Source organism: Phallusia mammillata, chromosome 1 (genome assembly GCF_965637545.1).
Source record: "Phallusia mammillata chromosome 1, kaPhaMamm4.hap1.1, whole genome shotgun sequence".
NCBI lineage: Eukaryota > Metazoa > Chordata > Ascidiacea > Phlebobranchia > Ascidiidae > Phallusia > Phallusia mammillata.
The window spans coordinates 29,396,844-29,421,747 of record NC_137252.1 but is presented as its reverse complement, the minus strand read 5'-3'; the positions used below and the strand labels follow the sequence as shown (position 1 = coordinate 29,421,747).

The 24,904-nt window shown below is 37.8% G+C and overlaps 2 protein-coding genes across 3 annotated transcripts; both read right to left on the bottom strand.

The window, feature by feature from the left end:
• Positions 1–5,253: 5,253 nt before the first annotated feature.
• Positions 5,254–20,392, bottom strand: LOC145209488 (uncharacterized). 2 transcript variants are annotated; one of them, XM_080079774.1, is made up of 15 exons: positions 20,105–20,392; positions 17,881–17,986; positions 17,699–17,819; positions 15,647–15,728; positions 14,904–15,072; positions 14,433–14,578; positions 13,962–14,106; positions 13,459–13,521; positions 12,127–12,277; positions 10,969–11,117; positions 10,590–10,625; positions 10,240–10,377; positions 9,743–9,782; positions 7,813–7,858; positions 5,254–6,457 (listed from the first exon to the last, which is right to left on the bottom strand). In XM_080079774.1, the coding sequence occupies exons 2-15, from the start codon at positions 17,933–17,935 to the stop codon at positions 5,945–5,947; spliced, it is 1,854 nt and encodes a 617-aa protein (XP_079935900.1). In that variant the 5' UTR covers positions 17,936–17,986; positions 20,105–20,392; the 3' UTR covers positions 5,254–5,944. The 2 variants fall into 2 exon arrangements, with proteins under 2 accessions (XP_079935900.1, XP_079935901.1); XM_080079775.1 differs by lacking the exon at positions 20,105–20,392 and having other exon boundaries at positions 17,921–17,983.
• Positions 20,393–21,370: 978 nt separating this feature from the next.
• Positions 21,371–24,671, bottom strand: LOC145209490 (anamorsin homolog). The gene is made up of 7 exons (XM_080079777.1): positions 24,475–24,671; positions 24,200–24,340; positions 24,072–24,139; positions 23,282–23,470; positions 22,851–22,969; positions 22,591–22,666; positions 21,371–21,650 (listed from the first exon to the last, which is right to left on the bottom strand). The coding sequence occupies exons 1-7, from the start codon at positions 24,626–24,628 to the stop codon at positions 21,537–21,539; spliced, it is 861 nt and encodes a 286-aa protein (XP_079935903.1). The 5' UTR covers positions 24,629–24,671; the 3' UTR covers positions 21,371–21,536.
• Between the last annotated feature and the right edge of the window lie 233 nt (positions 24,672–24,904).

The following is a 24,904-nucleotide window of genomic DNA, read 5'->3' as shown; positions in this document are numbered from 1 at the left end:
ATAGCCTTAGGGTTTTTTCGAAAATCGGGTCAAAATTTCTGCTTTTCGATTCCGGTTTAAACCGGTTTGGACGTTCGGTAGGAAGCTAAACCGGCTAGAACCAGTTTGAAACTGGAATATTCCGGCGAAAACCCACCCAAAACCGTTTTTTTTCTCGATTTCTTTGTGGTCAAATAATCGAAAAAACGGAAAGGCTATAAGCCTTAGGGTTTATTTGAAAATCGGGTCAAAATATCTGTTTTTCGATTCCGGTTTAAACCGGTTCTGTCGTTCGGTAGGAGGGTAAAACCGGCTAGAACCAGTTTGAAACTGGAATATTCCGGCGAAAACCCACCCAAAACCGGATTTTTCTTCGATTTTTTTGACCCCCCAAAATCGAAAAACGGAGAGGCTATGGCCTTAGGGCAGTGGTTCTTAACCTTTTTATAGCGGCCGAATCCCCACGACATTCTTCAGCCTTTGGTCGAACCCCAAAGTTACATCGTAGGTTTTAAGAAAATTTTGTTTGGATAATCATAATCAGTTTTTGTTCAAACGTAGTGGCAACAGTTACTGTTAGTCATTTTGTTAAAATCTGACATAATAATACAAGCATCTTGTTTCAAGATTCCTTTAATTCCGACAATTTTTATTTGTTAAGATATGTTTTTGCTGCCAATATTTTGTTGTTTTTCTGCTGACGAACAAACCACACATTGCTAGTTGGTACGTCAAAAAAAGAAAATAAAAGCTTAGTGCAGGGATGCACAACCTTTTTGCGCATCTTATTTTACTAACGACCGTCATTTACCTGTTTATTTTTGTTTCAAAATACTTGGTTTATATCATATACATACCATCTAATAGCGCCCAAAACACCCAGATTAATTTCTAGCTAGGTGCACAGTTTGAGCTGCACTATACGAAGATCAGTCCCACGTTTATGATGTCATAATCGAAATTCTGACGCTTGTGGTACCTGTTTTGTTCGCATTGTTAGCACACAATAGGCGTACAAAAAGTCTGACGGATGTTGCTACTAGGCTGGTAAAGTTAGTATACTATGGTAATACCCTTTTTGGTACCACATAAACTGTTTAAAGCAGTTTAAAAATGATAATATTTAGCAAACGAGTTTTATTTACGTCACGGCCGCCAGTACATATAGACATAATGAAAACATGTTCACGACCGCACAAACTCGTCTCTGCGGCGGCAGTACGTCCGCAGGTTGTTCAACCTTGCCTAAGTGTAAGCTTCCAATGTTTTGATATTTGGCAATATACAAATTACCATTTTTAGCAGACCCTAAAGTTTGACGAAAACGAGTATTTTTATTGTACTTTGAAAAGACCTTCGTCGAACCCCTGATCAGGCGTTGCCGAACCCCTGGGGTTCGATCGAACACCGGTTAAGATCCACTGCCTTAGGGTTTTATCGAAAATCAGGTCAAAATTTCGGGTTTTCGATTCCGGTTTAAACCGGTTTGATCGTTCGGTAGGAAGCTAAAACCGGCTAGAACCAGTTTGAAACAGGAATATTCCGGCGAAAACCCACCCAAACCGGATTTTCTTCGATTTTTTGATCCCCAAAAATCGAAAAAACGGAAAGGCTATAGCCTTAGGGCTTTTTCGAAAATCGGGTCAAAATTTCTGGTTTTCGATTCCGGTTTAAACCGGTTTGGTCGTTCGGTAGGAGACTAAACCGGCTAGAACCAGTTTGAAACTGGAATATTCCGGCGAAAACCCACCCAAAACCGGATTTTTCTTCGATTTTTTGGGGGTCAAAAAATTAACAAAACGGAAAGGCTATAGCCTTAGGGTTTTTTCGAAAATCGGGTCAAAATTTCTGTTTTTCGATTCCGGTTTAAACCGGTTTGGACGTTCGGTAGGAGGCTAAAACCGGCTAGAACCAGTTTGAAACTGGAATATTCCGGCGAAAACCCACCCAAAACGGGATTTTTCTTCGATTTTTTGGGGGTCAAAAAATTAACAAAACGGAAAGGCTATAGCCTTAGGGTTTTTTCGAAAATCGGGTCAAAATTTCTGTTTTTCGATTCCGGTTTAAACCGGTTTGATCATTCGGTAGGAAGCTAAAACCGGCTAGAACCAGTTTGAAACCGGAATATTCCGGCGAAAACCCACCCAAAACCGGATTTTTCTTCGATTTTTTGATCCCCCAAAATCGAAAAAACGGAAAGGCCATAGCCTTAGGGTTTTTTCGAAAATCGGGTCAAAATTTCTGCTTTTCGATTCCGGTTTAAACCGGTTTGGACGTTCGGTAGGAAGCTAAACCGGCTAGAACCAGTTTGAAACTGGAATATTCCGGCGAAAACCCACCCAAAACCGTTTTTTTTCTCGATTTCTTTGTGGTCAAATAATCGAAAAAACGGAAAGGCTATAGCCTTAGGGTTTTTTCGAAAATCGGGTCAAAATATATGTTTTTCGATTCCGGTTTAAACCGGTTTGATCGTTCGGTAGGAAGCTAAAACCGGCTAGAACCAGTTTGAAACTGGAATATTCCGGCGAAAACCCACCAAAAACCGGATTTTTCTTTGATTTTTTGATCCCCAAAAATCGAAAAAACGGAAAGGCTATAGCCTTAGGGTTTTTTCGAAAATCGGGTCAAAATTTCTGCTTTTCGATTCCGGTTTAAACCGGTTTGGACGTTCGGTAGGAGGCTAAACCGGCTAGAATCAGTTTGAAACTGGAATATTCCGGCGAAAACCCACCCAAAACCGTTTTTTTTCACGATTTCTTTGTGGTCAAATAATCGAAAAAACGGAAAGGCTATAGCCTTAGGGTTTTTTCGAAAATCGGGTCAAAATTTCTGTTTTTCGATTCCGGTTTAAACCGGTTTGGACGTTCGGTAGGAGGCTAAAACCGGCTAGAACCAGTTTGAAACTGGAATATTCCGGCGAAAACCCACCCAAAACCGGATTTTTCTTCGATTTTTTGACCCCCCAAAATCAACAAAACGGAAAGGCTATAAGCCTTAGGGTTTTTTCGAAAATCGGGTCAAAATTTCTGGTTTTCGATTCCGGTTTAAACCGGTTTGGTCGTTCGGTAGGAGGCTAAAACCGGCTAGAATCAGTTTGAAACTGGAATATTCCGGCGAAAACCCACCCAAAACCGGAGTTTTCTTCGATTTTTTGACCCCCCAAAATCAACAAAACGGAAAGGCTATAGCCTTAGGGTTTATTCGAAAATCGGGTCAAAATTTCTGTTTTTCGATTCCGGTTTAAACCGGTTTGGACGTTCGGTAGGAGGCTAAAACCGGCTAGAACCAGTTTGAAACTGGAATATTCCGGCGAAAACCCACCCAAAACCGGATTTTTCTTCGATGTTTTGACCCCCCAAAATCGAAAAACGGAAAGGCTATAAGCCTTAGGGTTTATTTGAAAATCGGGTCAAAATATCTGTTTTTCGATTCCGGTTTAAACCGGTTCTGTCGTTCGGTAGGAGGGTAAAACCGGCTAGAACCAGTTTGAAACTGGAATATTCCGGCGAAAACCCACCCAAAACCGGATTTTTCTTCGATTTTTTTGACCCCCCAAAATCGAAAAACGGAGAGGCTATGGCCTTAGGGCAGTGGTTCTTAACCTTTTTATAGCGGCCGAATCCCCACGACATTCTTCAGCCTTTGGTCGAACCCCAAAGTTACATCGTAGGTTTTAAGAAAATTTTGTTTGGATAATCATAATCAGTTTTTGTTCAAACGTAGTGGCAACAGTTACTGTTAGTCATTTTGTTAAAATCTGACATAATAATACAAGCATCTTGTTTCAAGATTCCTTTAATTCCGACAATTTTTATTTGTTAAGATATGTTTTTGCTGCCAATATTTTGTTGTTTTTCTGCTGACGAACAAACCACACATTGCTAGTTGGTACGTCAAAAAAAGAAAATAAAAGCTTAGTGCAGGGATGCACAACCTTTTTGCGCATCTTATTTTACTAACGACCGTCATTTACCTGTTTATTTTTGTTTCAAAATACTTGGTTTATATCATATACATACCATCTAATAGCGCCCAAAACACCCAGATTAATTTCTAGCTAGGTGCACAGTTTGAGCTGCACTATACGAAGATCAGTCCCACGTTTATGATGTCATAATCGAAATTCTGACGCTTGTGGTACCTGTTTTGTTCGCATTGTTAGCACACAATAGGCGTACAAAAAGTCTGACGGATGTTGCTACTAGGCTGGTAAAGTTAGTATACTATGGTAATACCCTTTTTGGTACCACATAAACTGTTTAAAGCAGTTTAAAAATGATAATATTTAGCAAACGAGTTTTATTTACGTCACGGCCGCCAGTACATATAGACATAATGAAAACATGTTCACGACCGCACAAACTCGTCTCTGCGGCGGCAGTACGTCCGCAGGTTGTTCAACCTTGCCTAAGTGTAAGCTTCCAATGTTTTGATATTTGGCAATATACAAATTACCATTTTTAGCAGACCCTAAAGTTTGACGAAAACGAGTATTTTTATTGTACTTTGAAAAGACCTTCGTCGAACCCCTGATCAGGCGTTGCCGAACCCCTGGGGTTCGATCGAACACCGGTTAAGATCCACTGCCTTAGGGTTTTATCGAAAATCAGGTCAAAATTTCGGGTTTTCGATTCCGGTTTAAACCGGTTTGATCGTTCGGTAGGAAGCTAAAACCGGCTAGAACCAGTTTGAAACAGGAATATTCCGGCGAAAACCCACCCAAACCGGATTTTCTTCGATTTTTTGATCCCCAAAAATCGAAAAAACGGAAAGGCTATAGCCTTAGGGCTTTTTCGAAAATCGGGTCAAAATTTCTGGTTTTCGATTCCGGTTTAAACCGGTTTGGTCGTTCGGTAGGAGACTAAACCGGCTAGAACCAGTTTGAAACTGGAATATTCCGGCGAAAACCCACCCAAAACCGGATTTTTCTTCGATTTTTTGGGGGTCAAAAAATTAACAAAACGGAAAGGCTATAGCCTTAGGGTTTTTTCGAAAATCGGGTCAAAATTTCTGTTTTTCGATTCCGGTTTTAACCGGTTTGGACGTTCGGTAGGAGGCTAAAACCGGCTAGAACCAGTTTGAAACTGGAATATTCCGGCGAAAACCCACCCAAAACCGGATTTTTCTTCGATTTTTTGGGGGTCAAAAAATTAACAAAACGGAAAGGCTATAGCCTTAGGGTTTTTTCGAAAATCGGGTCAAAATATCTGTTTTTACCTCCTACGGAGCCTTTAAACCAGTTTACATTGTGATCACGGACTTAGCAAAGATGTGTACATATTCAAAAAACATTTTTTAATGAAAGTTTCAGCAAATAGCAAGTACAGTAATTCATTGTTTTTTTTTTGTTCAAGGCACTTTGATGATCGAACATACTGTTGTGTGAAACATACCATCTTAAAAACAATAATTCTGCTGCTATGATACATGCAAGCGTTAGCTAATTCCAAATGGGAGTTCGTGTTTACAGAGTAGACTAACAAGATCTTTTAACAGTTTAATTTCACAAGATAGTAATGGGATACAACATAACGGTTGCAGACTTAGCAACTTTTTTGCTGATCACAGACTAGTTTATTGTTTGCGACTTAAGGATGAGGAAATGCCGAAATGATCAAATTTTAAATTTCGACCGTTTTTGTTGCTTCGTTAAAGAACAAAGTCTACGTCAACGTCGTATGAACTAGAGAACTTGCCTGCACATTTTGCAGTGCTGTAAATTCACAGATTTGATGCAAAAAAAACATAATAAATTTAAAAGAATTGTGAAAATTAAACGAACCGACTGTAGTAAATACACTTTTCCTAACATCACAGTAGCCGTAGCTAATTTACATTTCAGCATCGCCAGGGTGAATAAGTCCAGCTGTAAACCTGGCGAAACACAAATGGACCGAGAGACACCCGATAAGAGCGCATATACTGCAAAGCGCGCCGGTCTAGCCACATTCAGAATGTTAGGCCTTCAAACTGGCGTATGTATAACCTTTGTGGGGTCGATGTGTTCCCAACTTTCTCCGTGGGGCAGGGTGTATCTTCCTTCGTGTCCACTAGCCCCGCTGTCCACACTAGAAGCATCGTCGCTTTCGGCTTGATAATCATGTGGTTCGTCAAAGGGGCTTACGCGGGCTTCCACCTCTACCAACTTCGGCGAACCGGCGGTGTCGAGCCCGAAGGTTGATCCATATTCGCCCAGGAACGATGCATTTTCGTCAAAGTCCTGTAGATGCTTAGTGATGGCTCGCTCTTTGCCCTCAGGTGCTGAGTCCGGAGTCAGCGGGATATCGGAAGGAAGTTTCCCGTTGAGCTGGTCACTGTATCCCGATGTTGTGGTGGCTGCAGAGCCCATACTACCACTGTCGAACCTCTTCTTTTCCGGCGTGCTTCCGTTGCTATAGCGACTTACAGGGGGAGCGGCACTTTTCAATAGAGAATCTGTGTCACGTGATCCGTTGACCCCTACAGGTTGTGTGGATTTCTAAAAAGAAAAAATGTGGATATTTTCTTCGAAACTGACATAAAGTGAGCGCCTTTAAGTAAACGTTTTGCAAAACAAGCAATATATGACAATTAGTAAAATATAACTAGAAGGGTGGCTTAGCACATATTGCCCTTGCACATACACTATACCATATTTTGAAACATTAATATATTTCCTACACTTATTTATATTGGGTCCTATATTAGCCATCGTCTTTTATAACCTTGGTTGTTTCTGCAAGCAAAAACTCATGGGTCCCCACACATGCAAAGTTGTAGATAATGCATTTCAATAGATAACAATGAGTAAGTAGGATAACTAATTGAGGTTCAACACACACAAACTTAAAAGAAGGAAACCACAATGACTCAATCAATAGTACTGCAAAATTTCAGTCCAATCTGCCAACGTTTAAAATTTCCACCACTAGAGGTGTTTTGAGCAACAACTGTTAATGTTTCTGACGTTAAAGGGCTGTTAACAACCCCCAAACTGCAATGGCGCAATAACGATAATTGGCATACTTTACAAGCTATCCAAATTTTAGCCAATTGTGACATTGTTTACATACTGACCCCTTTTAGGGGGCTACTGGGGTAAATACTAGGGTTATCCGGACAAACAAAGTGGGATGCACATCTACATAACTATATCTACCATCTGTATAAGTTTCAGCCACATCCATCAAGCATTTGATGGCAAAACGAGTCAGACAAACTTCGGGGGAAAAACATTTTAAGGGGCTAGCGGGGTAAATACTGGGGTTATCAGCAAAAACAAAGTGGGATACACATCAACATAAATACATCTACCATCTGTGTAAATTTCAGCCGAATCCATCAAACATTTGATAGAAAAACGAGTCGGACAAACTTCGGGGGAAAATACCCATTTTAAGGGGCTAGCGGGATGGATACTGGGGTTATCAACAAAAACAAAGTGGGATGCACATCTACATAACTACATCTACCATCTGTATAAGTTTCAGCCACATCCATCAAGCATTTGATGGCAAAACGAGTCAGACAAACTTCGGGGGAAAAAAGCATTTTAGGGGGCTAGCGGGGTAAATACTGGGGTTATCAACAAAAACAAAGTGGGATACACATCAACATAAATACATCTACCATCTGTGTAAATTTCAGCTGAATCCATCAAACATTTGATAGAAAAACGAGTCGGACAAACTTTGGGGAGAAGAAAAATGAAAGAAAACAAAAGAAAAAAACAAAAACATTTTGAGTAAAATCAATATGTGTCCCCTTCAGGGAAGGGGACCCATAATAAAACAACAATCCGTTTTTATTTAAATAATGCTATTTTTAATAAATAAAAATGGTGATTATACGTACAACTCTCAAGTCTTGGGGAGATTCACTGGCAGCATAGAGTGGTTTTCTGCAAAAGAAACAGAATTTAGTCAAAACTAGAATGGTGGCTTTCTGATATACTTCCATTTTATATATTCTATACGATATTTACCAATTTACTATACATATCATTTGATCTACACATATGGTTGTTTTTGTAAACAAAAACTAATGGGTCCCCACATGCGTGTTTTTGCGGATGTACGGTAAACAAATGTTGCGGTGATTTTTTAATTCTTAAGAACAAATTTTTAGAAAGCATTAACCCAACAATAAAAAAATTTTGTTTGTATTTTTTTGCACTATTATTGTCGTATAATTACAAAAACAATAAAAAAGAACGAAACAAATACTTTCAATTTAATCTCTTGCTTTGACCCAGATATTGTCGTCCAAGGTCGGGTTTTAAACAAATTTTTTTTCTAGAAAGCTGTAACAGTTGTGTTACAGACAATTAAAAAGCGATTTGCTGCAAGTGTATACATAACTTTTCATTTAACTTTGTTTCGCAAAACGAGTTTTTCATTTAACTTTGTTTCGCAAACGAGTACCATTGACCTGTAGTAACCTTTAGGGTGTACACACCAAACGACTGTTTGACCTTTTGACACGGTTTTCAATAGCATGCCGTCCTTGGTGTTCAACAACACCGTTTGACCTAATATATACATGCCTTGAGTATTTGATTAAAAAAAAAAACGCTACGTTATGGCGAAAGAAAGTTCTGAACTGTGTTAGTAATACCTACTAATTGACCTTAAGTAACCCGTGGTCATGCAGCGGCCAACCTGACACTGAGCATTTAAAAAAAACTTTTATCTTGCAAAAAAGTCAAGTTTATTTTTTCATATTTAGTTTGTTTAACAAAGTTTTGCTTGACATATACGAAACCGAAGCACGCTTATTAGGTTTAAATCACGTCATAGGTGTGAAACCTTTGCCAAAACTGAAAATGTGAGTGATAACTTAATAAAACGACACAGCATTGCTGTGCAAAACAGCTGATTTCTAATCACCGAAACGACGTCTCGTAAAACGTCTGTCCAACGTCAAGCTGAGCCCTCCCGCTCTGCCCTATTATTCGTAAACGTACTCTCTTGGGACTTCTGCCTACAGTGTCTTTCTTGACCAAATGAGCGTTAGACACATTTACGTTTCGGGGGCCTGTGGGTGTGTCGCTGGGTCATTCGGGGTCAAACTTCAGGTGGACCAAGTTCAGATTTATATCTAACATATGTCCAAATTTCAATAAATTTGAAGCACTCTTTCTTTACTAAACGAGCGTTACAAACTAGCGTTAAAAATTTTACGTTTCGGGGGCCTGTGGGTGAACCGCTGGGTAATTTGGGGTCAAACTTCTGGTGGACCAAGTTTGGATTAATATCTAACATATGTCCAAATTTCAATAAATTTGAAGCACGCTTTCTTCACTAAACGAGCGTTACAAACCAGCGTTAAAAATTTTACGTTTCGGGGGCCTGTGGGTGAACCGCTGGGTAATTTGGGGTCAAACTTCAGGTGGACCATCAAAACGATAACTTTAGTAATAGATCAAAACCATCAACAGCATGTCTTAAACTGACGATCACTGTTTGATGATGCCACATAGGCGAAATATATATTCCTTCATTTAAAACCGACTGATTCTGTTTAAACCAAGGATTTACAGTCTTCAAATGGACCAAGTTTGGATTAATATCTAACATATGTCCAAATTTGAATAAATTTGAAGCACTCTTTCTTGACCAAATGCGTCTCACAAACCAGCGTTAGACAGAAAAAAGAAAAAAATAAAAAAATAAAAAAAGAAAAAATAAAAAAATAAAAATAAAATACGGACAAAAACAATATGTGTCCCCTTCAGGGAAGGGGACCCATAATTAAACGTTAAAAAGCTTTACGCCGAACTTACGGTTTTTCCACAAAGTCGTCTGACCCTGCAACGTCACCACCTGTACAAAAACAAATTGTATGCTTTTCATTTTTCCAAAAAATAGTTAAAATGTGCATGTCATCTTTAATTTACACTACGTGGATTAACCAGCAACTTTAAGCATTGAAATATTTCATGTTACTTTGCAAACAGGCTTTCGACAAGATTTAAAAGCTTTTTACGCAACCTTTTTGATTTTGTTTTGGGGGTTCAAAAGGGTGAAAATATGGGCATTTACCAAAAGTTCCAAACGTTTTTCACTAATTTCCAATGGCCCAATCATCAAATAAAAATTCCCAAGTCACTTTTTAATACAAATATGGGCAAAATGTAAAACTTCAGAAAATCATGGTTTAGCATTGACCAACTTTAGAAACCTACCCATTACAAATTTTAAACCATCATACGATTCTTTGGCGTTACGAGAACATAAAAAGTTTTTGGCTAAATATCAGTTTCTTAGAAGAATGCTTTACCGTCATTTTTTCTGTCAGAAGGTCGTTTAAATGCAAAGTAATAAATCATGAATCCAAGAAGAAAAATAATTGCCAAGCCTCCAAAAGCGATGGCAGCGACAACAGCTCCACTCGTCATTATCTCGTCGTCCGATGAGCCTAAAGTGTAAATTGTACGATTTCTATTAATTACTTTTTTTAACGACCAAGCGCTATTTATTTAATAACCAAGCGCTAGTCGAATTGAAAAGCTAACTGTGGATTTAACAAGGAACAAAAATGCTGCAAGTGGGCTTGGACTTTGGCAAAAAATGTTTACTAATGACGGGAATGTTAAAAAAATCAAAAACATTTAAAGCGAATTGTTTTACCTATTCTCGGGTCTGCTGTACTTTCGTCGGCGGGATCTAAACAATAAAAACAAGTTTTTCATTCACTTATACCAGTGCTTCTTAAACCTTTTTATAATTTTCACTCAGAAAACAACCAATTGAATTCAATTTAACCCCCTTTTAAAAAACTAAAACGACCATCTATGACGTCACAAAGGTTGACGTCACAAATCTAAAAAATGACAAATCACCCTCTAAAAAATCTTAGTTCCCCCTTTGGGGTTAATTACCCATAGGGTAACAGGATAAGAACCACAAACTTATATTTTATGTGACAAAATTAAACGTTTAGTAAAACTCCATTCCATTACTCTAATAACCAAATAAAATTTTAAATTTTAAATGATTTATTGCGAACCTGTAGCTGATGCTGTTAATTCCACCGACATCACGACTCTTCCTACAGGGTTTTCGACCAGACAGAAGTAAACCCGGCTTTTTTCGAGGTTGGTGATTCTTAGGAATTTTCCGTACGTAGTATCGAGGTCCTCACCCCACCATGTGTAGCTGTGAAAGCGACAACACGAAGAAAAGCATTAAATATGGTTAATTTACCTAAACAAATTTGGTGTTCAATCTAGCTATCAAAGTGAGTAAAGAATAGCATTAAATATGGGAAATTGACATCAAAGAAACTTTGGTTCAACCCAGCAATCAAAGTTAGTAAAAAGCATTAAATATGCATCATTTGAAAATCTGCGCAAATAAACATATGTATCGGAATAAATTATCAAAGTTAGTTTAAACCAATATTTAGCTGTTAAAAAGAATCTAAAAGTGACACAATTGAACATTTTCCAATTTCACTACGTTTCCTGAACACACTATATTAAAAATCTTCACGAAAGATGAAACCAAGTCTTCATCCAACTAAAACAGCCCAAGTTACTATAGACTATTCCCGTATTACATGTAACAAACAGCCTTGTACGCTGTCTAACTCCTTCATGCAGTGAATTATACACGAATATGCTGACAGACGAGTTAGGCATAGGATATGTTTTGCATTTGTCTCTAGGGACGACAGGCAAACGACCCAATGACGTCATATCGATGGCGTGTTAAAATTAGGTAATATTGTTTCAGGATTTAAGAAGTATCAAAACATTACAAAAAATTTGTTTTTGTTTTTTACCAGCAGAATGCGTTAATTTTTTAAAATGGCAATAATATTTCGATATGAACGTTGTTAGGTTAAATTTAGAGAAAAGGCTTCTATAAAGGAGAGTTTATGAAGGAAAGCATACTAACTCCCAAGATATATGCTTAGGGGAAAATCGACAGACAAGTTAGATAAATACCGTAGGGTGACACAAAAAACATTCGCAAATATCTCATGTAATTTGTGTAAAACGCTGACGGTTCAACTTAAAAACTTAGTTCCTAACGTTATACCGGTCTTATTCTTAATTTAAACAACTGCGCTCTTCACGTCACCTATCGGTATTTATTAAATGTTTCTGTTGTGAGTTCTTATGTTAGTAGCTCTATCCTTCATAGATGGTTAATTGTTTACCTCGGTTCGGGAAAAGCACCTTCGGCAGACACAGAAATAACCACAGAACTGTTGACGAGGACCACTTTACTTGGAGCGACCAGCATTTTAACAAGGCCAGGTAAAGTTGTAGCATTCTTTTCCAACGATGCATCATTGGTGTGCGTTGAGTCTGCATGAAAATGTGTAATAAGTAAGAACACATAGTCAACTGCGGACAAAAGTAACAGAAAACAACTGATTGGTGTAAGAACTTGGTAGACTGAAATCAGTTTTTCACAGTTAGTATATATTGAGAATTGTTTACAAACTTTGGTAATGGTCAAATAAAAACAAGGCGCGATATATAGGTAACGTAATTTTTGTTTCAGCTAATCAGTAATTTTCACGCCTAATTAGCGTAAATGTTCTTTACTATAGCGACAACTCTATGAAAGCAATACCTGCCAGTCCTTAATTTAGCCTCTAACGCAGGGGCGGGCAACATACGGCCCGCGGGCCGGATCCGGCCGCGACGGGATTTTGAGCGGCCCGCAGACAGTTCCAGGTCTTACATGATAATGTGGCCCGCGGCCACAGTCTGCCGCAATCCCCCACTACTTGCTTGCTGCGTCAAATTATAGTTGTAACGGACATTAACGCTCCCCAATAGCAAAAAACTTTCCCGCCGTTGTTACCATTGCACCTTACGTCCATTGTTACGACATAACTGCCAACCATGTGTGTGGCCTGCTTTCACGGTTTCCTTTGTTTCCACACGTATAGCCTAGTAAGTGTTTCAGCAGTATCTAAGTCTGTGGTGTATGCATTAAATTGTGGTGAATAATTTTATGTTATATCAGTTAGATTGTTTGGACTGTATTGTATTTGTGATGTTCTTGAATGTATTTGGTTTAGGTGGTCAAAAATCCGTTTTAAATCACTGGATAAATACGCGATTAATGTATCGATTCAGGAATCCGGCCCGCCAAGTACTTCATTTTCCCATATCAGGCCCGCCGACTGGAGAAGTTGCCCGCCCCTGCTCTAACGCTTAATAACACACATACTGAAGATTTTTAATTTCTTGCCGCTGTCAAATTCGTAGAATACTTTACGGTAGAGTTACTAACATAAGAACTCACGTTTGCTGACTACCAATAGGTAGCGTAAAGAGCATGGGATAGGGTTAGGAACTAGTTTTGTTGTTCTTCTGATTGTGAAACCTCAACGCGACCCTAATAGCCCCAACCGTCAACAGTTTTACAGAATTTTCGTTTTAAATATTCGTCAGTGCTCATTGCGCTACCTATTGGTATTTAGTTACTTTTGTGTGAAAGGAGTTCTTATGTTAGTCCATTTTTCATAACTCACAATCAACGGTGTCTCCGAGCCAATCAAACCTCATCGGGATTGGATGGAGTAACTTTGGAGCAACTAAACGGGAAAAAATGGAAAAGTCATGAACATTGACAAACTTCTAAAATAAATAAAAAAAACTAATAAAATTGTACTTGAATGTAAAATTGAAATAAAAAATATACCAGAAACGTATTTATTTATTACTACTTTAAGTTTAGGTAGCCGGTTTGTGAAAGATTGCGGTGCCCAAAAAATGTCCCCAGAACACACTTTTAGGGATAAAAGCGTAGAACCGAGAACTTAACGAGTTTTATCCACATGCGATTTTCTTTTACTTCGTAAAGGTTCGTTTTTAAACAACAACCACACTTTTACACTTAACAGCAAGCCGCTTAAGAGCCAAAGTCGACGCTATCAACATGACTTGCAGATTAAAGTTAAGCTTGGCCAATGTAGATGATATATGTCAACGTCAGGAAATATACTATCAGTGATTTGATGCAAACGCAGCTTACCGAGTGTAATGTTTCGTCTCAAAGTAGTTACAGTTTCAGGGTGATCAACCACACATTGAAATGTTGTCCCGTTCTCATTGCTACGTATTGTCCAGTAAAGATAACCGATTGTGTCAGCTACGAGGCCGGTGAAATCGCTAATGACCTGAAAAATTACAAAACATTTGTTTTTTGGGGCTGTAAAAATGCGACGATAAAGTGTTATTGAAAACAGTTGAGTTATGTTACTCATATAGAGGAGCTTAACTTGAAATTATTTGTAAACATCAACAGACGCCAATGTGTACCTTGAACGTTGGTTCTAAAATTTATATTTCGACCTTTAGGCAACTGAATGAAAAGCATCCGCGTTTAAAGATTACAAACGCAAACAAAATACTGTTAAGCTGTTTCAAAAATGCAAAACCTATTCGTCGAATGGTAACAAATAGTTCGCATCAAATCAGTTGTTTGGAAATTGCATTGACTTACTTTGTTGGGTTTCACTTCACGGGACTTTCCATTCTGGAATACAATCCATCTGATGTTGGCCTGTGGTTTTGACCTTGTCGAGCGACATGTCAAGGTCAAGTTTTTGCCCGAATGAAAAGTTGTAAGCTTAACATCTTTTGGTGGAACTGTGAAACAGACATGTATAAAGACATTACAAAAAGTAACGTTCGACAATTTTTTGACATACTTTTCAAAAAGCACAGCGTATTTTAAAGTCTTCATTTTACACTGAACTAATACGGATCACTGCAAAACCATCTTTTAATCCTTGTGTTGTATTGCTTACAAGCTGTATTTCAAAACTTTTTGAAAACGACTACTTAACTCATTACTTGCAAAAACTCGACAAAGGTCGTTTGCAAGAATCTTGGATTACTATCACTTGGCTTATGCAGCACGTAAAATGCGCCAGGCGAATGTACTTAGATGACATAGGATTGAACAACTCACCATTAACTGTTAACTGCATTGTGACAGACGACTCCTCTGGAAAACCATCCCCAATGCCTAAGCTTTGATTCGTTACAACCATTACCCGGCACTTGTACCACAACTCATCCTCCAGTTTAACCGATTTTAAGATGAGCGAAGAGTAGTCATCGTCAAGGCTTAAACGGTCCTGTATGACAAAAAAGCGGTTATGGTACGTTGAACGCAGGTAAAGTGAATGTGTGCTGTGTAAACACGCTTTTGCGAGTTTTGTTACTGTGTATTGCAAGGTTAAAAGCCACTTGAGAGATTTATGTAACCTAAGTAACGAAAAAATGCAAAGGTGGCCAGTTTTTTTAAAAAAGCTCAACTTATCTTTTTATCTTTTCGCTGAAATGTTTTAAATATATTTCAAACTATATTGAAATGAAATTTCAGCAGTATAGTGTCAATTTTAGATAAACATCACACATTTTAGAAATTTGGTTGCCCTTATTTTAAATGACAATCGGAAACAAACAGTGTCTAGAATTGAATCACCGCATTCAAACTGGCCAGCTACCAAATTTGTACGTGAATAACATAATGCGATCGAAAATGAAAATGACAATACTGTACCACAAAACATTACACTTATGCAACGCATAGTACTTTAAAAATCTTACCGACGCATACTCTTTCCGTTTAGGAGCAGTACAAAGGAGATAAAGTAAATAACTTTTTGTTAGCCCCATACGTAATGTGTGGGCGACATGTTGACTCACCTTGTATTCTTTAGAAGGGTTATTATAACGAGGTGGGATATAGTAATATATTGGCGTTGGATCAGTGTTCGCATCCCTATACCTGTACAAGATTAAAAGGAGATCAAGTATGTGTATTTGCACAAAGCCTCAGGGGTAGGGCGATTCGCTGATAAAGCACACTCCCAATACACCATCCACGTTTCACAGTTACAAGATATCAGATAAAGATCAGTAAAACTAGAAGGGTGGCTTACCAATTTACTATACACATCATTTGATCTACACATATGATTGTTTTTGTAAACAAAAACTAATGGGTCCCCACACGTGTGTTTGTGCGATCAAATGAAACAAATGTTGCGGTAACTTTTAGATTTTTAAGGACAAATTTTTAGCAAGCATTAACCCAACAATAAAAAATTTTTGTTCGTATTCTTTTTGCACTATTATTGTCATATAATTACAAAAACATTAAAAAAGAACGAAACAAATACTTTAATTTAATCTCTTGCTTTGACCCAGATATTGTCGTCCAAGGTCGGGTTTTAAACACATTTTTTTCTAGAAAGCTGTAACAGTTGTGTTACAGACACTTTAAATTAAAACGCAATTTGCTACAAGTGTACACATAACAATTTGTTTTTCATTTAACTTTGTTTCGCAAAACCATTGACCTGTAGTAACCTCTCAGGGTGCACACGCCAAACGACTGTTTGACCTATTGACACCGTTTTCAATAGCACGCCGTCCTTACTGTTCAGCAACGCCGTTTAACCTAATTTATACATGCCTTGAGTGTTGATTCCTAAATTTATTGCCCCCAAAAAAACTCTACCTTGTGACGAAAGAAACTTCTGAACTGTGTTAGTAATACCTACTAGTTGACCTTAAATAACCCGTGGTCATGCGGCGGCCGACCTGACAACGAGCATTTAAAAAAACATTTATCTTGCAAAAATGTCAAGTTTATTTTTTCAACTTTATTTTGATTAACAAGTTTTGCTTGACATATACGAAACCGAAGCACGCTTATTAGGTTTAAATCACGTCAAAGGTGTGAAACCTTTGCCAAAACTGAAAATGTGAGTGATAACTCAATAAAACAAAATAGCATTGCTGTGCAAAACAGCTGATTTCTGATCACCAAAACGACGTCTCGTAAAACGTCTGTCCGACGTCAAGCTGAGCCCTCCTGCTATCGTAAACCAGTGAGTTACTCTCTTGGGACTTCTGCCTACAGTGTCTTTCTTGACCAAACGAGCGTTAGACACATTTACGTTTCGGGGGCCTGAGGGTGAACCGCTGGGTAATTCGGAGTCAAACTTCTGGAGGATCAAGTTTGGATTAATAACTAACATTTGTCCAAATTTGAATAAATCTGAAGCACTCTTTCTTTACCAAACGAGCGTTACAAACCAGCGTTAAAAATTTTACGTTTCGGGGGCCTGTGGGTGAACCCCTGGGTCATTCAGGGTCAAACTTCAGGAGGATTAAATTTTGGTTAATAACTAATATCTGTCCAAATTTGAATAAATTTGAAGCACTCTTTCTTGACCAAACGCATATAACAAACCATGTTTTAAATATTTTGCATTTTGGGGGCCTGTGGGTGAACCGCTGGGTAATTAGGAGTCAAACTTCAGGAGGATCAAATTTAGATTAATAACTAACATCTGTCCAAATTTGAATAAATTTGAAGCACTCTTTCTTGACCAAATGCGTTTAACAAACCAGCGTTAGACAGAAAAAAGAAAAAAAAATACGGACAAAAACAATATGTGTCCCCTTCAGGGAAGGGGACCCATAAAAAACATGACGGAAAGGGGGAAAAGTGCTTTGCACAAAAAATAGTTGAAACTTTTTAGTACAGTAAAGCAAAACATAATCGTTGAAGAAATTTGAAACACGACTAAAATAAAAGAAAAAATTGTACAACAATGAAATAAAGTTGTCTAAACTTAGCAGTCGTGTTTTTAATCTTTGTGGCAAACCATCCTTTGACATTTTACTGAAATTAAACTCCAAACTAAATCGGAGATACATGGTTGCGACACAAAAAAGCTGACTTACCAAACCACTTGGCTAATAAGTCTGTCGGAGTCTACTCCGCACATGAGGTAGGCGTCCTGTTGGTAGATGGCAGAAACCTGTTCGCTTGCTTTCAGAGAAACGTAGCTCTGTACCTGACAGACTGAACAAAAAATAATTGTTAGTAAACACGCGTTTAAATGTGCAAATCAAAAACAACTTACCAGAAACGCTCCAAAGAAGTGTCACAGACCATAGATTTACCTTAATTTTGTTCATTTCTATGTAAAGGACACTAATCAGAGAAATCACCTTAGCAAAAAGTCAAATCTGTAAATAAATGAATAAGAAATCTCTATCAAAGTCTGAAAACATGGTAGGATAGGTTAGTTTTATTCCTGACTTCTTGTCTTCCTGTGACGAATTTTTTCTTTTCCAAGCATTTTAAAGTATGTAATAATCTACGTTTTTTAACATACTGATTTATAAATACCAAATCTGTTTTACTTTCATTCTTCTACTAGCATAAATTTCTCGATATTTGCACTAAAATAAATTAGTTTCCATTTTGCCTGCCTGTTTTAACAGCATTTACAGATAACAAGGCAAAACACCGGGTTGGTTAGAAAATTTAAAACCTCTAGCCAACGTTATCTCGTTACACCGGTCGTCACATTTCTTTGCTCAATTACATAAATCAATCTTGGTATCAACGCGCCTATATTTCACAAGGGCGAGGCTCTTTCTCGAACCAGCCGGCGTATATTGAGTAAACAAAACATGTCGGGCACATATACAAACCAAACACTAGACGTTTAACGAATCATTAACCAGTGAAAGCATGGTTACGCTATGGCGTCCTAAGCAAGCTTTGCGCACCAGGCGGTAAACCTACGTGACGCCTGCGCCTTTAATCCAGTTTAAATCACAATCGTGAACTTAATCGCTGTATTGCGAAAAAGTCATGGGAGTCCTATCCATGGTGCGTGTAGATTTTAGCAGATTAAGTTAAAACCTTCATTTCTCTGAAGTGATTTTGACAACAGTAAACAAACTTCATCATACTAAGAAAATCTGACTTTTATAACTGCCCTGCTGAACACATGTTTCAGTCATTTTAACAAACTTTTGGGCACCTCAACTGATCTATTGGGGCGTTTTATCTTGTGTTGTCTGCTATTATTAAACCCATGCTGATGACACTACTACTCCCAGTACTGGAACATAAATTTTAGCTTACGGTTCCTTTTTGGAAAACGATACTTCCTTCTCGCATGGAAATACATTTTACAGCGAAGTTCCCTAATTGGAATACGATACTTCCTCGCATCATTGTCATGTGATTGTGCAAAGCACATCTGGAATAAAAAGAGATTCTTACGAAGCACAACACATTCCCTAGCTAGCCATATTTTCGACTCCCTAGCTGCGCAGCACAAAAAGGCTGTTAGAAGAAAAGGCTATTGTTTGTTTTCACTTTGCTATGTAATGTCGCCGGCCATAAACTATGGACTTCGACAAATAGCGCTTGTCCCAGTTTTTGGGCGGATTTGTGTCTTCCACAGACAAACGGGTTGTACTTAATCCACTTGCTTTCCCGTTAGCCATGCATTCGGCTTTTTGACAAAAACTTTTGTTAATAGATAAAACTACCTTACAGCGGCTTACAACTGACAATTTTTGCTCAACAGAAGCTACGTCTTACTTTTATTGACATTTATGTAGGTAGACATCTTATCTTATCGTGCCTTTACATTACTTCTGTTTACTTTCAATTCTTGTTCCAAAACTAAACCGCAACACACTTAACAACTTGAGCTTGGCTGAAACATAATTTGAGATTATTTGCCACTAACGAATTGCTTATAGAACGCAAACTGCAATTTACTATACTGAATTGTCACGAACCACAATCTGCGCAAATGCCTTGGGCAATTTTAAATGATACAGACGTCGCTCACTTGTATTATCTGCGGTTTTCTGCATCGTGATTGTTTTCTCCTATGACTTGGTCTTGGAATTTAAATTGGCCCTACTGGTACAAGCTACAGCTAGAATCTTTTGGGCTCGGTAATTATGAGCTGTACTGAAGTTTAGTACTTTGTAGTTGAACTAGTTTACAATGGTAGCCAAGTAAAATTGATTCATATTTGGAAATGGAATGCCAAAATTGTCAATTACTCTACTTAGGTTTATGTGCTTGGTTTCTGTGCCAACATTAACCGTACAACTGCAACCTTTTGACTTTAGTAAACCGTGTTCTACATTTGTGACGAATTTCGAACACAACCAAACCTTTTGTATAGTTTTGACCTTTACAGCCTACTAAATAAACAATCTCAAACTGAAAACTCTCGACTGAGCCCTGAATATCCTACAGTCTGTTAAACCAGTCGCATCAACAAGTCATTTCCTAGGGATTAAGTGATTTCATGTGATTAGGCTTACCTTACAAGCGTTGATTTCAAAGTGTTTCGTTCCGGTCTATCGATTTACCACAAACGAGATTTTGACAACTGATACTCCAGTCCTTGTTTCTATCACATTAACAACTGTCTAATATGACTGGCTGGCTAGCTTTGTCGGTTGCTCGGTTGGAATGTTGTCCATTCAGAAAAGAAAAACAATAGCAGCCCTTGCACTTTCTGGGAAGATAATATCAGTGGTGAAACGGCTAGACTGTTGCTAATCTTAATACCCTGATAGGCAGGCTCTGCTGGCAACTTTTTTCTTCGACTCGAGAGCCTGCTATTCGTGTTTGCTGTAACAGATAGCTGGGCAACGAACCATAGTGTTTTCAAGTGCAGTAGCGGAACGAAGGTTATACTTTTGGTCGCAACATGACAACACTTCAGCTTTGTTTAAAACAACATAGCCTATATCTTGCGATTTTTTAGTTGGAAAAAAATTTGCGCATTCAGTTTTAATCAAATTTACTCGGTGTTTCAATTCTTGGTTTGTACAAAAACGAAACAAACGTTAACTGACACTAAATAAACCTTCAGTGGTAGCAAACATGCCGATGCAAAACGTAGTGCGAACCACACTCTTGTGGGTTATAAGAAGAGTAAATCGCTTTGTGTACTTGAAGAAGCACTTAATTACCCTGCCACAAAACTCAGTCAGTAACAGAGCTTTCTGGAACTAGTTCCAACATTTTGATAGCAGTCTTGTTTTGCCGAGGGCGAAGTGTCTGCAGCTCTAATGACTATTTCCGTTGGGGACTCGCTGGGAAAAACGAATAATCTTCAAAACCCCTGACTATAATATATTACCACATACGCATATGAAACATGTTCTATTTTCCCAAATAAATGTAACAATGCTATTCCACCACCATATGATCTGTACAATTAGGTCTATTTGCAAATTAGTTCTCGAAATTGATCTGCCTTACAGCTTTTCTGGAAATTCTTGAAAACCTTTTTTAAACTAGAATATAAATTGGTAAGTTATGATATTTTAACCGAAGAGACAAAATTTTAGCCAAAAGAGACAAAAGTAGATCTAACGCAGGGGTTCTTAACCAGGAGTGCAAGACTTGTTTAATATGGTGGAATTACATTTTTCCGAAAAAATAAAGGATGTGCCAGAATTGACTGCACTCGGTTACCATAATTTCAAATAAGTGGCAACAAGAAAAGTGTTTAAAAATCACAGATCTAGAGGTTTGTCAGTAAATATCCGTCCCATCTTGGAGCGACGACAACGTGGTATCTTTAAATCTGCACGTTATTATGCGTTTATTGAACAACGCCTGTATCAAAACATTATATCTAGTTGTATTGAATCTGTGTACGATACCTTTGCACTATATTTAAATGCGAAAACGAAAAGTGTGTTTATACAGAGAAAATGATGATACGCAGTACTCCTGGGGTCAAGCATCTGCGCGCAGTTGGGTTGGACCAAGTGATACCTTCTCGCCCGGTTTAAAAGCTGGCATCCCGAGATAAGGACAACTTGCACATCGGAACGCGTCGCCCAGATAACACTGTGCAAAAAAAGTTGTGATTTTTCATGCGATAAGGTCACCTGATAAAGTTGTCAAAAAATGGGTGGTTTGATTTTGTTTTAAGTTGAGATGCATCGAATCGGCTTAATTTGGGTTTGGCTGAAACCGATTTTTCGGCAGTTTTGCCGAATAAATTCGCCCGAACCAACCGAATCATTTATTACGTCACGCGAAGTCGTTCGCTTTTAACACAAAAACAGAAGATTTACTACCCGGCAAAAAGTGACGCAACTAACGGAATATTTGTGTTTCATTATCATTTTAGTTCTGTGGGGTTTAAAGTTGCCTCATGATTGCCAGCCTGTCAATGAACTGGTGGCTTTTTGTCTGGAGTGGGAAAAACGATAAGATCCTAGTTGTGGTGTATTATAAAACGTTTTTTTTTGTAGCACCTTTTTAGACAGAAAAGCCATGTTTATGATTTAATTCCTGTTTGTGTAAGATTTGGTTTCAGGCGAATCGCAATAAATCATTCAGCCAAATCCAAATCTTTGCAAAATTTGCCGATTTGCCTGAATGAACTTGGCTGAATGTTGGGTGCACCAAAAGTTTCCAAAAATCGTGACTTGAACTAAACCAAGTATAGAAAAGTTAAAGGGGAGAAATAAATGTTTGTCATTGCTGACACATGTCAAGAAAGATTTTGTCCCTTTCCAGGAACAACCAATGTGCAAAGGTGTATTACTGCTATGTCAGCTATAGAAAGTTTAAAGTTCTAGGCTTGATCATTTGTGTCATGTGTCAACAGTCTTGAGAAAAACTTACTATCCAAGTTTGAACAAACATTTTTTGTAAAATCGGATATATGAGGTAAAATGTAGCAAATTTATCGCCAAATTTACTGTTCAACCATCATCCAAGTTTGTTTAAAAATTTTACATACAAAAAACATTTAGCTCATTGATAAATAACAACATACGCTTCCACAGGCTGATGAAACTGGCTTTGGCTTGGGTTTGGCCCCAGCTTCTAGTTCTTCTGCTAGTCCACAAGAGCTGTAATAAAATTATACGGCAAAATGCAGTTTCAAACATATAACAGTTGCACTTACAAACACAAGATGTTTGTATGGTATTGGGAAAACAAAAAATGATGATAATTAACACAAAAATGTTGTCAATGGGGTATTATAAAAAAAGTAGCATACTGAACCAAAATACAACATTATTAAAGGCATACCAGTTTTTGCAGGCTTTCTTTGGTTTAGGACCTCCGGTACCACATGGTGCTTTCAAACTCTCAGCATCAGGTTTTACAAGGTCCTGTTCTTGGAGCAACTCATCATCATCAATTAACTCCTATAATATATACACTTTTTATAATTTTTTCTCTCTCAAAGAACTTGCTCATTTAATTGCAACCCAATATCTTCGGTGTTAATGTCTTTGTTTCAACAGAAAAGTTAAACAACTTGAATTGTTCATGAAAGTTGTACAAACTGGAAGAAAATACCACTCCATAAAAATCAACAAACTTTTCAGGTGAACTAACACATGTGGATATTGTGGCTGGAAGTTTATGTTTAAAAAAGCAGAATTTACCAATGTAGTAGTCGATTTTTATATTATCCAAAATTTATTCTGATTACCTATATCAACAAAACTACATACCACATCATCATCGTCCATGTCTAAAGCTGATAAACTCCAGACTTGCTTTGCAGAAGTATTTCCATTCACAGGTTTTGATTTTCCAAACGAAATTTTTAAACTTGTTGAGGATCCAACTTCATATGATGGCTTGTTACCAACTAATGCAATAACTGTAACATCTCCAGAGCCTGGTTCTTTCAATGATTCCTAAAACACGAAGTCAATTGTATTTGGATATTCATGTAGATTATGAGGTGGTTACCACTGATCCATCTGCTAAAGTTTAGCAGCTAAACCAAACTTTATTGAGATTTAAAAAAATGGTAAAACTGTTAAATTAAGCTAGAGATATAAAAAGGCCAAATAATGTACAAAAATAACGGTCACGTCTAAAACTGCGGGCCCACTTGGATCACTTGGCCCACCTTGTGCAATTGGAAAACTGTGGGCCCGCTTCTTGCAAGTATAAAAACTGTAGCCCCACTATATATCCAGTGCTTGGCCCGCCTCTCGTATCGAAAAACCGCGGGCCCACTATATCCTGTGCTTGTCACGTCTATCGCAAGGAAAAACTGCGGGCCCACTACATCCATTGCTTGCCGTTCAGATCTTGTCGAAATCAAAATTTAATGACATGTGACAGGCGTGCCCACGGCTTTATCAAGCCGGCCCGCAGTTTTTATACTTGCATGAGGTGGGCCAAGTGCTGGGCCAAGCGGGTCAAGTGCTGGGCCTAGCAGGCCAAGTGGGCCTGCAGTTTTAGACGTGACCCCAAAAATAATAGTGTGGAACATGAATAATTACTAACCTCAACAACATTAACAAATCCACAAAGTTTTAGTTGGGAAATGGAACCATTCTTTGTTTGTGAATCATCTAAAAATATATTTTAAATTTTGTTACCCGATAATTGTAAAAACATATTTAAAGCCCAACCTTTCACATTTGGTTGAACAACAATTTTTCCATTTGGTTTTAAAATCCTTGCTGCTTCTGTAAAAACCGAGTCAGAATATTTTTTGTCAGCACTAAACAATCCAAAGAGTGCAACATCAAACACAGATTGGTGGTGTCCAGCTGAAAACACATGAAACAAAATAAACTAATGTAAAAATTTAAAATTATCTCAATTTCAACCGCTACATTTGTTATAATTGATTGTTAATAGCTATAAATTGTATTGTTTTGATAGAAATAAGTTAAGGACTTACACAGGTTTAATCTTTCAGCATTTTCCACTGAAACAGTTCCAGCATTTCCCACTTTTGTTTGAATAACGTTCAAGGATGTTTTCATAACACTTTCATCCACTTTTTGTTGCCAAACAATCAGTACATTGTCTTTTTCAGATACAAACTTATCCATGTTTAATAAAAATGCCAAAAATACCTAAAATACAAATGATTAGAAAGCACACTAAAACAAAGTGTCAAGAAAATGCGATGACAACAAAAAGTCACGTTCCACTTTTTCCAGTTTCTTTGTGACTAAGCATTTCCGTGCCAAGTGACAAAGCAATTTTACACTTATAAAACGCACCCAAGCGAAACCCATTCACGTTTTTTTCTGCTTTTGTTCTTAATTTTAATGTTTTTAAATCAATAATTGTTGTATCAAACTTTTCGCTTTTAATAAAATTAT

Coding starts and splice junctions, on each gene's coding strand:
- LOC145209488 (XM_080079774.1), bottom strand. CDS start 17,935: ATGAACAAAATTAAGGTAAATCTATGGTCTGTGACACTTCTTTGGAGC. Junction 14,107..14,432: donor GTGAAGTGAAACCCAACAAA/GTAAGTCAATGC, acceptor GTAATTTTTCAG/GTCATTAGCGATTTCACCGG. Junction 9,783..10,239: donor TTCTGACAGAAAAAATGACG/GTAAAGCATTCT, acceptor GTTTTTGTACAG/GTGGTGACGTTGCAGGGTCA.
- LOC145209490 (XM_080079777.1), bottom strand. CDS start 24,628: ATGGATAAGTTTGTATCTGAAAAAGACAATGTACTGATTGTTTGGCAA. Junction 24,341..24,474: donor TGCTGAAAGATTAAACCTGT/GTAAGTCCTTAA, acceptor ATGTGTTTTCAG/CTGGACACCACCAATCTGTG. Junction 22,667..22,850: donor AAGAAAGCCTGCAAAAACTG/GTATGCCTTTAA, acceptor ATTTTATTACAG/CTCTTGTGGACTAGCAGAAG.